This window comes from Petromyzon marinus, chromosome 82 (assembly GCF_048934315.1).
Source record: "Petromyzon marinus isolate PM22_M1 ecotype Great Lakes invasive population chromosome 82, UKy_Petmar_22M1.pri1.0, whole genome shotgun sequence".
NCBI lineage: Eukaryota > Metazoa > Chordata > Hyperoartia > Petromyzontiformes > Petromyzontidae > Petromyzon > Petromyzon marinus.
This window is the reverse complement of record NC_133747.1, coordinates 4,518,831-4,534,859: the sequence shown is the minus strand read 5'-3', so window position 1 is coordinate 4,534,859 and position 16,029 is coordinate 4,518,831. Positions and strand designations below refer to the sequence as shown.

Below are 16,029 nucleotides of genomic sequence, written 5' to 3'. Positions count from 1 at the left end.
GGGGAGAGAGACACGGAGACACGGGGAGAAAGACACGGGGGGAGAGAGAGACACGGGGGGAGAGAGAGACATGGGGAGAGAGACACGGGGAGAGACACGGAGACACGGGGGGAGAGAGACACGGGGAGAAAGACACGGGGGGAGAGAGAGACACGGGGGGAGAGAGACACGGGGAGAGAGAGACATGGGGAGAGAGAGACACGGGGGGAGAGAGACACGGGGTGAGAGAGAGACACGGGGAGAGAGAGACACGGGGAGAGAGAGAGACACGGGGAGAGAGAGACACGGGGAGAGAGAGAGACACGGGGAGAGAGAGACACGGGGGGAGAGAGAGACACGGGGAGAGAGACACACAGGGGAGAGAGACACACAGGGGGAGAGAGAGACACGGGGGGAGAGAGAGACACGGGGAGAGAGAGACACGGGGAGAGAGAGAGAGACACGGGGGGAGAGAGAGACACGTGGAGAGAGACACACGGGGAGAGAGAGAGACACGGGGGGAGAGAGAGACACGGGGAGAGAGAGACACGGGGAGAGAGACACGGAGACACGGGGGGAGAGACACGGGGAGAGAGAGACACGGGGAGAGAGAGACACGGGGAGAGAGACACGGAGACACGGGGAGAAAGACACGGGGGGAGAGAGAGACACGGGGGGAGAGAGAGACATGGGGAGAGAGACACGGGGAGAGACACGGAGACACGGGGGGAGAGAGACACGGGGAGAAAGACACGGGGGGAGAGAGAGACACGGGGGGAGAGAGACACGGGGAGAGAGAGACACGGGGAGAGAGAGACACGGGGAGAGAGACACGGAGACACGGGGAGAAAGACACGGGGGGAGAGAGAGACACGGGGGGAGAGAGAGACATGGGGAGAGAGACACGGGGAGAGACACGGAGACACGGGGGGAGAGAGACACGGGGAGAAAGACACGGGGGGAGAGAGAGACACGGGGGGAGAGAGACACGGGGAGAGAGAGACATGGGGAGAGAGAGACACGGGGAGAGAGAGACACGGGGAGAGAGACACGGGGAGAGAGAGAGAGAGACACGGGGGGAGAGAGAGACACGGGGAGAGAGACACGGAGACACGGGGAGAGAGACACGGGGAGAGAGAGACACGGAGACACGGGGAGAGAGAGACACGGGGAGAGAGAGACACGGGGAGAGAAAGACACGGGGAGAGAGAGACACGGGGAGAGAGACACGGGGAGAGAGAGAGAGAGACACGGGGGGAGAGAGACACACAGGAGAGAGAGAGACACGGGGAGAGAGAGACACGGGGAGAGAGAGACACGGGGAGAGAGAGACACGGGGAGAGAGAGACACGGAGACACGGAGAGAGAGAGACACGGGGAGAAAGAGACACGGGGAGAGAGAGACACGGGGAGAGAGAGACACGGAGACACGGGGAGAGAGAGACACGGAGAGAGAGAGACACAGAGACACGGGGAGAGAAAGACACGGGGAGAGAGACACGGGGAGAGAGACACGGGGAGAGAGAGACACGGGGGGAGAGAGAGAGACACGGGAGAGAGAGAGACACGGGGAGAGAGAGACACGGGGAGAGAGAGACACGGGGAGAGAGAGACACGGGGAGAGAGACACGGAGAGAGACACGGAGAGAGACGGGGAGAGAGAGACACGGGGAGAGAGAGACACGGAGAGAGAGACACGGGGAGAGAGAGACACAGAGAGAGACACGGAGAGAGAGAGACACGGGGAGAGAGAGACATGGGACACGGGGGGAGAGAGACACGGGGAGAGAGAGACACGGGGAGAGAGACACGGGGATAGAGAGACAGGGGAGAGAGACACGGGGAGAGAGAGAGACACGGGGAGAGAGAGAGACACGGGGAGAGAGAGAGACACGGGGAGAGAGACACGGAGAGAGAGACACGGAGAGAGAGAGACACGGGGAGAGAGAGACACGGGGAGAGAGAGACACGGGGAGAGAGAGACACGGGGAGAGAGACACGGGGAGAGAGAGACACGGGGGGAGAGAGACACGGGGGGAGAGAAACACGGGGAGAGAGAGACACGGGGAGAGAGAGACACGGAGACACGGAGAGAGAGAGACACGGGGAGAGAGAGACACGGAGAGAAACACGGGGAGAGAGAGACACGGAGAGAGACACGGGGAGAGAGAGACACGGGGAGAGAGAGTCACGGAGAGAGACACGGGGAGATAGACACGGGACACGGGGGGAGAGAGACACGGGGAGAGAGACACGGGGATAGAGAGACACGGGGAGAGAGAGAGACACGGGGAGAGAGAGAGACACGGGGAGAGAGAGAGACACGGGGAGAGAGAGAGACACGGGGAGAGAGAGACACGGGGAGAGAGAGACACGGAGACACGGAGAGAGAGAGACACGGGGAGAGAGACACGGGGAGAGAGAGACACGGGGAGAGAGAGACACGGGGAGAGAGACACGGGGAGAGAGAGACACGGGGAGAGAGAGACACGGAGGGAGAGAGACACGGGGAGAGAGAGACACGGGGAGAGAGAGACACGGGGAGAGAGAGACACGGGGGGAGAGACACGGGGAGGAGAGACACGGGGAGAGAGAGACACGGGGGGAGAGACACGGGGAGAGAGAGAGACACGGGGGGAGAGAGACACGAGGAGAGAGAGAGACACGGGGAGAGAGAGACACGGAGAGAGTGTCTCTGTGTGTCTCTGTGTCTCTGACTGTGTCTCTGTGTGTCTCTGTGTCTCTCTGTGTCTCTCTGTGTCTCTCTGTGTGTCTCTGTGTCTCTCTGTGTGTCTCTGTGTGTCTCTGTGTGTCTCTGTATGTCTCTGTGTGTCTCTGTATGTCTCTGTGTGTCTCTGTGTGTCTCTGTGTGTCTCTGTCTGTCTCTGTGTGTCTCTGTGTGTCTCTGTGTCTCTGTATGTCTCTGTGTGTCTTTGTGTCTCTGTGTGTCTCTGTGTGTCTCTGTGTCTCTCTGTGTCTCTGTGTGTGTCTGTGTGTCTCTGTGTCTCTGTCTCTCTGACTGTCTCTCTCTGTGTGTGTCTCTGTGTCTCTGTGTGTCTCTCTGTCTCTGTCTCTGTGTGTCTCTGTGTGTCTCTGTGTGTCTCTGACTGTGTCTCTGACTGTGTCTCTGACTGTGTCTCTGATTGTGTGTCTGTGTCTCTGACTGTCTCTGACTGTGTGTCTCTGACTGTGTCTCTGTCTCTGTGTGTCTCTGTGTGTCTCTGTGTGTCTCTGACTGTGTGTCTGACTGTGTGTCTGACTGTGTGTCTCTGTCTCTGTGTCTCTGACTGTGTGTCTCTGTGTCTGTGTCTCTGTGTGTCTGTGTGTAGCCATACCTTAGGGATTGGGCGACTGATTTAGACTGCCCGGTGCTGTCTGTCGACTATTCACTGTCTCTCTGTGTGTCTCTCTGTGTGTCTCTCTCTGTGTGTCTGTGTCTCTGTCTCTCTCTGTGTGTCTCTGTGTGTCTCTGTGTGTCTCTGACTGTGTCTCTCTCTCTGACTGTGCATCTCTGACTGTGTGTCTGTGTCTCTGTGTGTCTCTGTCTGTGTCTCTGTGTGTCTGTGTCTCTGTGTGTCTCTGTGTCTCTCTCTGACTGTGTCTCTCTGTGTGTCTCTGTGTCTCTGTGTGTCTCTGTGTGTCTCTGTGTGTCTGTGTCTCTCTGTGTGTCTCTCTGTGTGTCTGTCTCTGTGTGTCTCTGTGTGTCTCTGTGTGTCTGTCTCTCTGTGTCTCTCTGACTGAGTCTCTGTGTGTCTCTGTCTCTGTGTCTCTGTCTCTGTGTCTCTGACTGTGTGTCTCTGTGTGTCTGTGTGTAGCCATACCTTAGGGATTGGGCGACTGATTTAGACTGCCCAGTCCTGTCTGTCGACTATTCACTGTCTCTGTCTCCCTGTCTCTCTGTCTCTGTGTGTCTCTGTGTGTCTGTGTCTCTGACTGTGTCTCTGTGTCTCTAACTGTGTGTCTCTGTGTTTCTGACTGTGTGTGTCTGTGTGTGTCTGTGTCTCTGTGTGTCTGTGTGTAGCCATACCTTAGGGATTGGGCAACTGATTTAGACTGCCCAGTCCTGTCTGTCGACTATTCACTGTCTCTCTGTGTGTCTCTCTGTGTGTCTGTCTCTGTGTCTCTCTGACTGAGTCTCTGTGTGTCTCTGTCTCTGTGTCTCTGACTGTGTGTCTCTGTGTCTGTGTCTCTGTGTGTCTGTGTGTAGCCATACCTTAGGGATTGGGCGACTGATTTAGACTGCCCAGTCCTGTCTGTCGACTATTCACTGTCTCCCTGTGTGTCTCTCTGTCTCTCTGTGTGTCTCTGTGTGTCTCTGTGTGTCTCTGTGTGTGTCTGTGTGTCTCTGTGTGTCTCTGTGTGTCTCTGTGTCTCTGACTGTGTGTCTGTGTGTCTGTGTGTAGCCATACCTTAGGGATTGGGCGACTGATTTAGACTGCCCAGTCCTGTCTGTCGACTATTCACTGTCTCCCGAGTCTTTGTGTCTCTCTGTCTCTGTCTCTCTGTGTTTCTGACTGTGTGACTGTGTCTCTCTGTGTCTCTGTGTGTCTCTGACTGTGTCTCTGTGTGTCTCTGACTGTGTCTCTGTGTGTCTCTGACTGTGTCTCTGTGTGTCTCTGACTGTGTCTCTGTGTCTCTCTGTGTCTCTCTCTCTGTGTGTCTCTGTGTGTCTCTGTGTCTCTCTGTGTGTCTCTGTGTGTCTCTCTCTAACTGTGTGTATGTCTGTGTGTCTGTGTGTCTGTGTCTAGCCATACCTTAGGGATTGGGCGACTGATTTAGACTGCCCGGTACTGTCTGTCGACTATTCACTGTCTCCCTGTGTGTCTCTGTGTCTCTGTGTGTCTCTGTGTCTCTCTCTGTGTGTCTGTGTGTGTCTCTGTCTCTGTGTCTCTGACTGTGTGTGTCTGTGTGTGTCTCTGTGTGTAGCCATACCTAAGGGATTGGGCGACTGATTTAGACTGCCAGTCCTGTCTGTCGACTATTCACTGTCTCTCTGTGTGTCTCTGTGTGTCTCTCTGTGTGTGTCTCTGTGTGTGTATGTGTGTCTCTGTGTGTCTCTGTGTCTCTGACTGTGTCTCTGATTGTGTGTCTGTGTCTCTGACTGTGTCTCTGACTGTGTGTCTCTGACTGTGTCTCTGACTGTGTGTCTCTGACTGTATCTCTGTGTGTCTGTGTGTCTGTGTGTAGCCATACCTTAGGGATTGGGCGACTGATTTAGACTGCCCGGTACTGTCTGTCGACTATTCACTGTCTCCCGAGTCTCTGTGTCTCTCTGTCTCTGTCTCTGTGTTTCTGACTGTGTGACTGTGTCTCTCTGTGTCTCTCTGTGTCTCTGTGTGTCTTTGACTGTGTCTCTGTGTGTCTCTGACTGTGTCTCTGTGTCTCTCTGTGTCTCTCTCTCTGTGTGTCTGTGTGTGTCTCTGTGTCTCTGTGTGTCTCTGTGTGTGTCTGTGTGTCTCTCTGTGTGTCTCTGTGTGTCTCTGTGTGTCTCTCTCTGACTGTGTGTCTCTGTGTGTCTGTGTGTAGCCATACCTTAGGGATTGGGCGACTGATTTAGACTGCCCGGTCCTGTCTGTCGACTATTCACTGTCTCTCTGTGTGTCTCTCTGTGTCTCTGTGTGTCTCTCTGTGTCTCTGTGTGTCTCTGTGTGTCTCTGTGTGTCTCTGTGTCTCTGACTGTGTCTCTGTGTGTCTCTGTGTGTCTCTGTGTGACTGTGTGTCTCTGTGTGTCTGTGTGTCTGACTGTGTGTCTCTGTGTGTCTGTGTGTGTCTCTGTCTCTGTGTCTCTGACTGTGTCTCTGTGTGTCTGTGTGTCTGTGTGTAGCCATACCTAAGGGATTGGGCGACTGATTTAGACTGCCCGGTCCTGTCTGTCGACTATTCACCGTCTCTCTGTGTGTGTCTCTGTGTGTCTCTCTGTGTGTCTCTGTGTGTCTCTGTGTGTCTCTGTGTGTCTCTGTGTGTCTCTCTCTAACTGTGTGTATGTCTGTGTGTCTGTGTGTCTGTGTCTAGCCATACCTAAGGGATTGGGCGACTGATTTAGACTGCCCGGTCCTGTCTGTCGACTATTCACTGTCTCCCTGTGTGTCTCTGTGTCTCTGTGTGTCTCTGTGTCTCTCTCTCTGTGTCTGTGTGTGTCTCTGTCTCTGTGTCTCTGACTGTGTGTGTCTGTGTGTGTCTCTGTGTGTCTCTGTGTGTCTCTGACTGTGTCTCTGTGTCTCTGTGTGTCTGTGTGTAGCCATACCTTAGGGATTGGGCGACTGATTTAGACTGCCCAGTCCTGTCTGTCGACTATTCACTGTCTCCCGAGTCTCTGTGTCTCTCTGTCTCTGTCTCTCTGTGTTTCTGACTGTGTGACTGTGTCTCTCTGTGTCTCTGACTGTGTCTCTGTGTGTCTCTGACTGTGTCTCTGTGTGTCTCTGACTGTGTCTCTGTGTGTCTCTGACTGTGTCTCTGTGTGTCTCTGACTGTGTCTCTGTGTGTCTCTGACTGTGTCTCTCTCTCTGTGTGTCTCTGTGTGTCTCTGTGTCTCTCTGTGTGTCTCTGTGTGTCTCTCTCTAACTGTGTGTATGTCTGTGTGTCTGTGTGTCTGTGTCTAGCCATACCTTAGGGATTGGGCGACTGATTTAGACTGCCCGGTACTGTCTGTCGACTATTCACTGTCTCCCTGTGTGTCTCTGTGTCTCTGTGTGTCTCTGTGTCTCTCTCTGTGTGTCTGTGTGTGTCTCTGTCTCTGTGTCTCTGACTGTGTTTGTCTGTGTGTGTCTCTGTGTGTAGCCATACCTAAGGGATTGGGCGACTGATTTAGACTGCCAGTCCTGTCTGTCGACTATTCACTATCTCTCTGTGTGTCTCTGTGTGTCTCTCTGTGTGTGTCTCTGTGTGTGTATGTGTGTCTCTGTGTGTCTCTGTGTCTCTGACTGTGTCTCTGATTGTGTGTCTGTGTCTCTGACTGTGTCTCTGACTGTGTGTCTCTGACTGTGTCTCTGACTGTGTGTCTCTGACTGTATCTCTGTGTGTCTGTGTGTCTGTGTGTAGCCATACCTTAGGGATTGGGCGACTGATTTAGACTGCCCGGTACTGTCTGTCGACTATTCACTGTCTCCCGAGTCTCTGTGTCTCTCTGTCTCTGTCTCTGTGTTTCTGACTGTGTGACTGTGTCTCTCTGTGTCTCTCTGTGTCTCTGTGTGTCTTTGACTGTGTCTCTGTGTGTCTCTGACTGTGTCTCTGTGTCTCTCTGTGTCTCTCTCTCTGTGTGTCTGTGTGTGTCTCTGTGTCTCTGTGTCTCTGTGTGTCTCTGTGTGTGTCTGTGTGTCTCTCTGTCTCTCTGTGTGTCTCTGTGTGTCTCTGTGTGTCTCTCTCTGACTGTGTGTCTCTGTGTGTCTGTGTGTAGCCATACCTTAGGGATTGGGCGACTGATTTAGACTGCCCGGTCCTGTCTGTCGACTATTCACTGTCTCTCTGTGTGTCTCTCTGTGTCTCTGTGTGTCTCTCTGTGTCTCTGTGTGTCTCTGTGTGTCTCTGTGTCTCTGACTGTGTCTCTGTGTGTCTCTGTGTGTCTCTGTGTGACTGTGTGTCTCTGTGTGTCTGTGTGTCTGACTGTGTGTCTCTGTGTGTCTCTGTGTGTCTGTGTGTGTCTCTGTCTCTGTGTCTCTGACTGTGTCTCTGTGTGTCTGTGTGTCTGTGTGTAGCCATACCTAAGGGATTGGGCGACTGATTTAGACTGCCCGGTCCTGTCTGTCGACTATTCACTGTCTCTCTGTGTGTGTCTCTGTGTGTCTCTCTGTGTGTCTCTGTGTGTCTCTGTGTGTCTCTGTGTGTCTCTGTGTGTCTCTCTCTAACTGTGTGTATGTCTGTGTGTCTGTGTGTCTGTGTCTAGCCATACCTAAGGGATTGGGCGACTGATTTAGACTGCCCGGTCCTGTCTGTCGACTATTCACTGTCTCCCTGTGTGTCTCTGTGTCTCTGTGTGTCTCTGTGTCTCTCTCTCTGTGTCTGTGTGTGTCTCTGTCTCTGTGTCTCTGACTGTGTGTGTCTGTGTGTGTCTCTGTGTGTCTCTGTGTGTCTCTGACTGTGTCTCTGTGTCTCTGTGTGTCTGTGTGTAGCCATACCTTAGGGATTGGGCGACTGATTTAGACTGCCCAGTCCTGTCTGTCGACTATTCACTGTCTCCCGAGTCTCTGTGTCTCTCTGTCTCTGTCTCTCTGTGTTTCTGACTGTGTGACTGTGTCTCTCTGTGTCTCTGACTGTGTCTCTGTGTGTCTCTGACTGTGTCTCTGTGTGTCTCTGACTGTGTCTCTGTGTGTCTCTGACTGTGTCTCTGTGTGTCTCTGACTGTGTCTCTGTGTGTCTCTGACTGTGTCTCTCTCTCTGTGTGTCTCTGTGTGTCTCTGTGTCTCTCTGTGTGTCTCTGTGTGTCTCTCTCTAACTGTGTGTATGTCTGTGTGTCTGTGTGTCTGTGTCTAGCCATACCTTAGGGATTGGGCGACTGATTTAGACTGCCCGGTACTGTCTGTCGACTATTCACTGTCTCCCTGTGTGTCTCTGTGTCTCTGTGTGTCTCTGTGTCTCTCTCTGTGTGTCTGTGTGTGTCTCTGTCTCTGTGTCTCTGACTGTGTTTGTCTGTGTGTGTCTCTGTGTGTAGCCATACCTAAGGGATTGGGCGACTGATTTAGACTGCCAGTCCTGTCTGTCGACTATTCACTATCTCTCTGTGTGTCTCTGTGTGTCTCTCTGTGTGTGTCTCTGTGTGTGTATGTGTGTCTCTGTGTGTCTCTGTGTCTCTGACTGTGTCTCTGATTGTGTGTCTGTGTCTCTGACTGTGTCTCTGACTGTGTGTCTCTGACTGTGTCTCTGACTGTGTGTCTCTGACTGTATCTCTGTGTGTCTGTGTGTCTGTGTGTAGCCATACCTTAGGGATTGGGCGACTGATTTAGACTGCCCGGTACTGTCTGTCGACTATTCACTGTCTCCCGAGTCTCTGTGTCTCTCTGTCTCTGTCTCTGTGTTTCTGACTGTGTGACTGTGTCTCTCTGTGTCTCTCTGTGTCTCTGTGTGTCTTTGACTGTGTCTCTGTGTGTCTCTGACTGTGTCTCTGTGTCTCTCTGTGTCTCTCTCTCTGTGTGTCTGTGTGTGTCTCTGTGTCTCTGTGTCTCTGTGTGTCTCTGTGTGTGTCTGTGTGTCTCTCTGTCTCTCTGTGTGTCTCTGTGTGTCTCTGTGTGTCTCTCTCTGACTGTGTGTCTCTGTGTGTCTGTGTGTAGCCATACCTTAGGGATTGGGCGACTGATTTAGACTGCCCGGTCCTGTCTGTCGACTATTCACTGTCTCTCTGTGTGTCTCTCTGTGTCTCTGTGTGTCTCTCTGTGTCTCTGTGTGTCTCTGTGTGTCTCTGTGTCTCTGACTGTGTCTCTGTGTGTCTCTGTGTGTCTCTGTGTGACTGTGTGTCTCTGTGTGTCTGTGTGTCTGACTGTGTGTCTCTGTGTGTCTCTGTGTGTCTGTGTGTGTCTCTGTCTCTGTGTCTCTGACTGTGTCTCTGTGTGTCTGTGTGTCTGTGTGTAGCCATACCTAAGGGATTGGGCGACTGATTTAGACTGCCCGGTCCTGTCTGTCGACTATTCACTGTCTCTCTGTGTGTGTCTCTGTGTGTCTCTCTGTGTGTCTCTGTGTGTCTCTGTGTGTCTCTGTGTGTCTCTGTGTGTCTCTCTCTAACTGTGTGTATGTCTGTGTGTCTGTGTGTCTGTGTCTAGCCATACCTAAGGGATTGGGCGACTGATTTAGACTGCCCGGTCCTGTCTGTCGACTATTCACTGTCTCCCTGTGTGTCTCTGTGTCTCTGTGTGTCTCTGTGTCTCTCTCTGTGTGTCTGTGTGTGTCTCTGTCTCTGTGTCTCTGACTGTGTGTGTCTGTGTGTGTCTCTGTGTGTCTCTGTGTGTCTCTGACTGTGTCTCTGTGTCTCTGTGTGTCTGTGTGTAGCCATACCTTAGGGATTGGGCGACTGATTTAGACTGCCCGGTGCTGTCTGTCGACTATTCACTGTCTCTCTGTCTCTGTGTGTCTGTGTGTCTGTGTCTAGCCATACCTAAGGGATTGGGCGACTGATTTAGACTGCCCAGTCCTGTCTGTTGACTATTCACTGTCTCCCTGTGTGTCTCTGTGTCTCTGTGTGTCTCTGTGTCTCTCTCTGTGTGTCTGTGTGTGTCTCTGTCTCTGTGTCTCTGACTGTGTGTGTCTGTGTGTGTCTCTGTGTGTCTCTGTGTGTCTCTGACTGTGTCTCTGTGTCTCTGTGTGTCTGTGTGTAGCCATACCTTAGGGATTGGGCGACTGATTTAGACTGCCCAGTGCTGTCTGTCGACTATTCACTGTCTCTCTGTCTCTGTGTGTCTGTGTGTCTGTGTCTAGCCATACCTTAGGGATTGGGCGACTGATTTAGACTGCCCGGTGCTGTCTGTCGACTATTCACTGTCTCCCTGTGTGTCTCTGTGTCTCTGTGTGTCTCTGTGTCTCTCTCTGTGTGTCTGTGTGTGTCTCTGTCTCTGTGTCTCTGACTGTGTGTGTCTGTGTGTGTCTCTGTGTGTCTCTGTGTGTCTCTGACTGTGTCTCTGACTGTGTCTCTGTGTGTCTCTGTGTGTCTGTGTGTAGCCATACCTTAGGGATTGGGCGACTGATTTAGACTGCCCGGTGCTGTCTGTCGACTATTCACTGTCTCTCTGTGTGTCTCTCTGTGTGTCTCTCTGTGTCTCTGTGTGTCTCTCTGTGTCTCTGTGTGTCTCTGTGTGTCTCTGTGTCTCTGACTGTGTCTCTGTGTGTCTGTGTGTGTCTCTGTGTGTAGCCATACCTAAGGGATTGGGCGACTGATTTAGACTGCCCGGTGCTGTCTGTCGACTATTCACTGTCTCTCTGTGTGTCTCTGTGTGTCTCTGTGTGTCTCTGTCTCTGTGTCTCTGACTGTGTCTCTGTGTGTGTCTGTGTGTGTCTGTGTCTAGCCATACCTTAGGGATTGGGCGACTGATTTAGACTGCCCGGTGCTGTCTGTCGACTATTCACTGTCTCCCGAGTCTCCATTCCCACGGGCCCTGGAGGAGTGCTTCTATGCCTACTGCTGGGCCTTGACCCATCACAACCTGCTCGGTGGGTAAAGCGGTTGGGGTGACCCGCAGTCACTCAGTCACACGCTCAGTCAGTCACTCAGTCACTCGGTCACATGCTCACTCAGTCACTCAGTCACACGCTCAGTTAGTCACTCAGTCACTCAGTCAGACAGTCAGACAGTCACTCAGTCACACGCTCAGTCAGTCACTCAGTCACTCAGTCACATGCTCACTCAGTCACTCAGTCAGACAGTCACACAGTCACTCAGTCACTCAGTCACTCGGTCACTCAGTCACTCAGTCACTCAGTCACACGCTCCGTCAGTCACTCAGTCAGACAGTCACTCAGTCACTCAGTCACTCAGTCACACGCTCAGACAGTCACTCAGTCACACGCTCAGTCAGTCACTCAGTCACACGCTCAGTCAGTCACTCAGTCACGTGCTCAGTCAGTCACTCGGTCACTCAAACAGAGTCACTCAGTCACATGCTCAGTCAGTCAGACAGTCAGTCAGACAATCACTCAGTCACTCAGTCAGACAGACACACAGTCACTCAGTCACACAGTCACTCAGTCACTCAGTCACACAGTCACTCAGTCACTCAGTCACACAGTCACTCAGTCACACAGTCACTCAGTCACTCAGTCACAGTCACTCAGTCACACAGTCACTCAGTCACACAGTCACACAGTCACTCAGTCACACAGTCACTCAGTCACTCAGTCACACAGTCACTCAGTCACACAGTCACTCAGTCACTCAGTCACACAGTCACTCAGTCACTCAGTCACACAGTCACTCAGTCACTCAGTCAGACAGTCACTCAGTCACACGCTCAGACAGTCACTCAGTCAGACAGTCACTCAGTCACTCAGTCAGACAGTCACTCAGTTAGACAGTCACTCAGTCACTCAGTCAGACAGTCACTCAGTCACACGCTCAGACAGTCACTCAGTCACTCAGTCAGTCACTCAGTCAGACAGTCACTCAGTCACACGCTCAGACAGTCACTCAGTCACTCAGTCAGTCAATCACTCAGTCACACGCTCAGTCAGTCACTCAGTCACTCAGACAGTCACTCAGTCACTCAGTCACACGCTCAGACAGTCACTCAGTCACTCAGTCAGTCAATCACTCAGTCACACGCTCAGTCAGTCACTCAGTCACTCAGACAGTCACTCAGTCACTCAGTCAGACAGACACACAGTCACTCAGTCACAGTCACTCAGTCACACAGTCACTCAGTCACACAGTCACACAGTCACTCAGTCACACAGTCACTCAGTCACACAGTCACACAGTCACTCAGTCACACAGTCACTCAGTCACTCAGTCACACAGTCACTCAATCACACAGTCACTCAGTCACTCAGTCACTCACTCAGTCACACAGTCACTCAGTCACACAGTCACTCAGTCACACAGTCACTCAGTCACAGTCACTCAGTCACACAGTCAGACAGTCACTCAGTCACACAGTCACTCAGTCACACGCTCAGACAGTCACTCAGTCAGACAGTCACTCAGTCACTCAGTCAGACAGTCACTCAGTTAGACAGTCACTCAGTCACTCAGTCAGACAGTCACTCAGTCACACGCTCAGACAGTCACTCAGTCACTCAGTCAGTCACTCAGTCAGACAGTCACTCAGTCACACGCTCAGACAGTCACTCAGTCACTCAGTCAGTCAATCACTCAGTCACACGCTCAGTCAGTCACTCAGTCACTCAGACAGTCACTCAGTCACTCAGTCACTCAGTCACACGCTCAGACAGTCACTCAGTCACTCAGTCAGTCAATCACTCAGTCACACGCTCAGTCAGTCACTCAGTCACTCAGACAGTCACTCAGTCACTCAGTCAGACAGACACACAGTCACTCAGTCACAGTCACTCAGTCACACAGTCACTCAGTCACACAGTCACACAGTCACTCAGTCACACAGTCACTCAGTCACACAGTCACACAGTCACTCAGTCACACAGTCACTCAGTCACTCAGTCACACAGTCACTCAATCACACAGTCACTCAGTCACTCAGTCACTCACTCAGTCACACAGTCACTCAGTCACACAGTCACTCAGTCACACAGTCACTCAGTCACAGTCACTCAGTCACACAGTCAGACAGTCACTCAGTCACACAGTCACTCAGTCACACAGTCACTCACACAGTCACTCACACAGTCACTCACACAGTCACTCACACAGTCACTGTCTCTCTCCCCGTGTGTCACACCCCAGGCTGAATGGGCGAGCGTGTGTCTCTGTGTCTCACTGTCTCTCTGTGTGTCTCTCTATGTCTCTCTGTGTGTCCCTGTGTCTCCCTGTGTCTCTCTCTGTGTCTCTCTCTGTGTCTCTCTCTGTGTGTCTCTCTCTGTCTGTGTGTCTCTCTCTGTCTCTCTGTCTCACTGTCTCTCTCCCCGTGTGTCTCACCCCAGGCTGGATGGACGAGCGCATGTCTCCGTGTCTCTCTCTGTCTCTCTCTGTGTCTCTCTCTGTGTCTCTCTCTGTGTCTCTCTCTGTCTCACTGTGTGTCTCCCTGTCTCACTGTGTGTCTCTCTGTCTCTCTGTGTCTCACTGTGTGTCTCGCTGTTTCTCTGTGTGTCTCTCTCTATGTGTGTCTCTCTGTGTCTCTCACTGTCTCTCCCTGTCTCTCTCTCTGTGTCTGCCTGTGTCTCTGTGTCTCCCTGTCTCTCTCTCTCTGTGTCTCGCTGTCTCCCTGTGTCTCTCTCTGTCTCCCTGTGTCTCACTGTCTCACTGTCTCCCTGTGTCTCTCTGTGTGTCTCTCTCTGTGTGTCTCTCTGTGTGTCTGTCTGTGTCTCTGTCTCTCTGTGTCTCACTGTATCTCGCTGTGCCTCTCTCTGTCTCCCTGTGTCTCACTGTCTCACTGTCTCTCCCTGTCTCTCTCTGTGTCTCTGTGTGTCTCTCTCTGTGTGTCTCTCTCCCTGTCTCTCTCTGTATCCCTGTGTGTCTCTCTGTGTGTGTCTCTCTGTGTGTCTCTGTCTCACTGTGTCTCTCTGTGTGTCTCTCTGTGTGTCTCTCTCTGTGTGTCTCTCTCTGTGTGTCTCTCTCTGTGTGTCTCACTGTCTCTCTCCCTGTCTCTCTCCGCAGGCTGGACGGGCGAGCGAGTGTGCCTGGCGGGAGACTCAGCTGGGGGCAACCTGTGTCTCTGTGTGTGTCTCTCTGTGTGTCTCTCTCTGTGTGTCTCTCTGTCTCTCACTGTCTCACTGTGTGTCTCACTGTCTCACTGTCTTTCTGTGTCTCTCTCTGTCTCCCTGTGTCTCACTGTCTCTCCGTGTGTCTCTCTCTGTGTGTGTCTCTCTGTGTCTCCCTCTGTCTCACTGTCTCACTGTCTCTCGCTGTGCCTCTCTCTGTCTCCCTGTGTCTCACTGTCTCACTGTCTCACTGTCTCTCTCGCTGTGTCTCTCTCTCTGTGTCTCTCCCCGTGTGTCTCACCCCAGGCTGGACGGGCGAGCGAGTGTGCCTGGCGGGAGACTCAGCTGGGGGCAACCTGTCTCTCTGTGTGTCTCTGTCTGTCTCACTGTCTCACTGTCTTTCTGTGTGTCTCTCTGTCTTTCTGTGTCTCTCTCTGTCTCTCTCTGTGTCTCTGTCTGTCTCCCTTTGTCTCACTGTCTCTCCGTGTGTCTCTCTCTCTGTGTGTGTCTCTCTGTGTCTCTCACTGTCTCTCTCTGTGTCTCACTGTCTCACTGTGTGTCTCTCTGTCTCTCTCACTGTGTGTCTCTCTCCGTGTGTCTCTCCCCAGGCTGGACGGGCGAGCGAGTGTGCCTGGCGGGAGACTCAGCTGGGGGCAACCTGTGTCTCTCTGTGTGTCTCTCTGTCTCTCTCTGTGTGTCTCTCTGTGTGTCTCACTGTGTGTCTCTCTGTGTGTCTCACTGTGTCTCTCTCTGTGTCTCTCGCTGTGTCTCTCTCTATCTCACTGTGTCTCTCTCTGTGTGTCTCTCTCTGTGTGTCTCTCTGTATGTCTCTCGCTGTGTCTCTCTCTGTGTGTCTCTCTCTGTGTGTCTCTCTCTGTGTGTCTCTCTCTGTCTCTCTCTCTGTGTCTCTCTGTCTCCCTGTGTCTCTCTCCGTGTGTCTCACCGCAGGCTGGACGGGCGAGCGAGTGTGCCTGGCGGGAGACTCAGCTGGAGGCAACCTGTGTCTCTCGCTGTCTCTCTGTGTGTCTCTCTCTGTCTCTGTCTGTCTCACTGTCTCACTGTCTTTCTATGTGTCTCTCTGTCTTTCTGTGTCTCTCTGTCTCCCTGTGTCTCACTGTCTCTCCGTGTGTCTCTCTCTGTGTGTGTCTCTCTCTGTCTCCCTGTGTCTCACTGTCTCTCTGTGTCTCTCTCTGTCTCACTGTCTCACTGTCTCACTGTCTCTCTCGCTGTGTCTCTCTCTGTCTCACTGTCTCTCGCTGTGCCTCTCTCTGTCTCCCTGTGTCTCACTGTCTCACTGTCTCTCTCGCTGTGTCTCTCTCCGTGTGTCTCTCTCCGTGTGTCTCTCTCCCCAGGCTGGACGGGCGAGCGAGTGTGCCTGGCGGGAGACTCAGCTGGGGGCAACCTGTGTCTCTGTGTGTGTCTCTCTGTCTGTCTCACTGTCTCACTGTCTTTCTGTGTGTCTCTCTGTCTTTCTGTGTCTCTCTCTGTCTCCCTGTGTCTCACTGTCTCTCCGTGTGTCTCTCTCTGTGTGTGTCTCTCTCTGTCTCCCTGTGTCTCACTGTCTCTCTGTGTCTCTCTCTGTCTCACTGTCTCACTGTGTGTCTCTCTCCGTGTGTCTCTCCCCGTGTGTCTCTCACCGCAGGCTGGACGGGCGAGCGAGTGTGCCTGGCGGGAGACTCAGCTGGGGGCAACCTGTGTCTCTGTGTGTGTCTCTCTGTGTGTCTCTCTGTGTGTCTCTCTGTGTCTCTCTGTGTGTCTCTCTGTGTGTCTCTCTGTGTCTCTCGCTGTGTGTCTCTCTCTGTG

The 16,029-nt window shown here is 52.9% G+C and overlaps 1 protein-coding gene across 1 annotated transcript in view; it reads left to right on the top strand.

Annotated features, from left to right (window-relative positions):
- Positions 1-16,029, top strand: part of LIPE (lipase E, hormone sensitive type) — a 112,045-nt gene that overhangs the window by 45,530 nt on the left and 50,486 nt on the right. Inside the window, exon 11 of the mRNA XM_076057480.1 lies at positions 10,962-11,106. Coding sequence (XP_075913595.1) covers positions 10,962-11,106 — 145 coding nt within the window. The remainder of the gene's footprint in view (positions 1-10,961; positions 11,107-16,029) is intronic.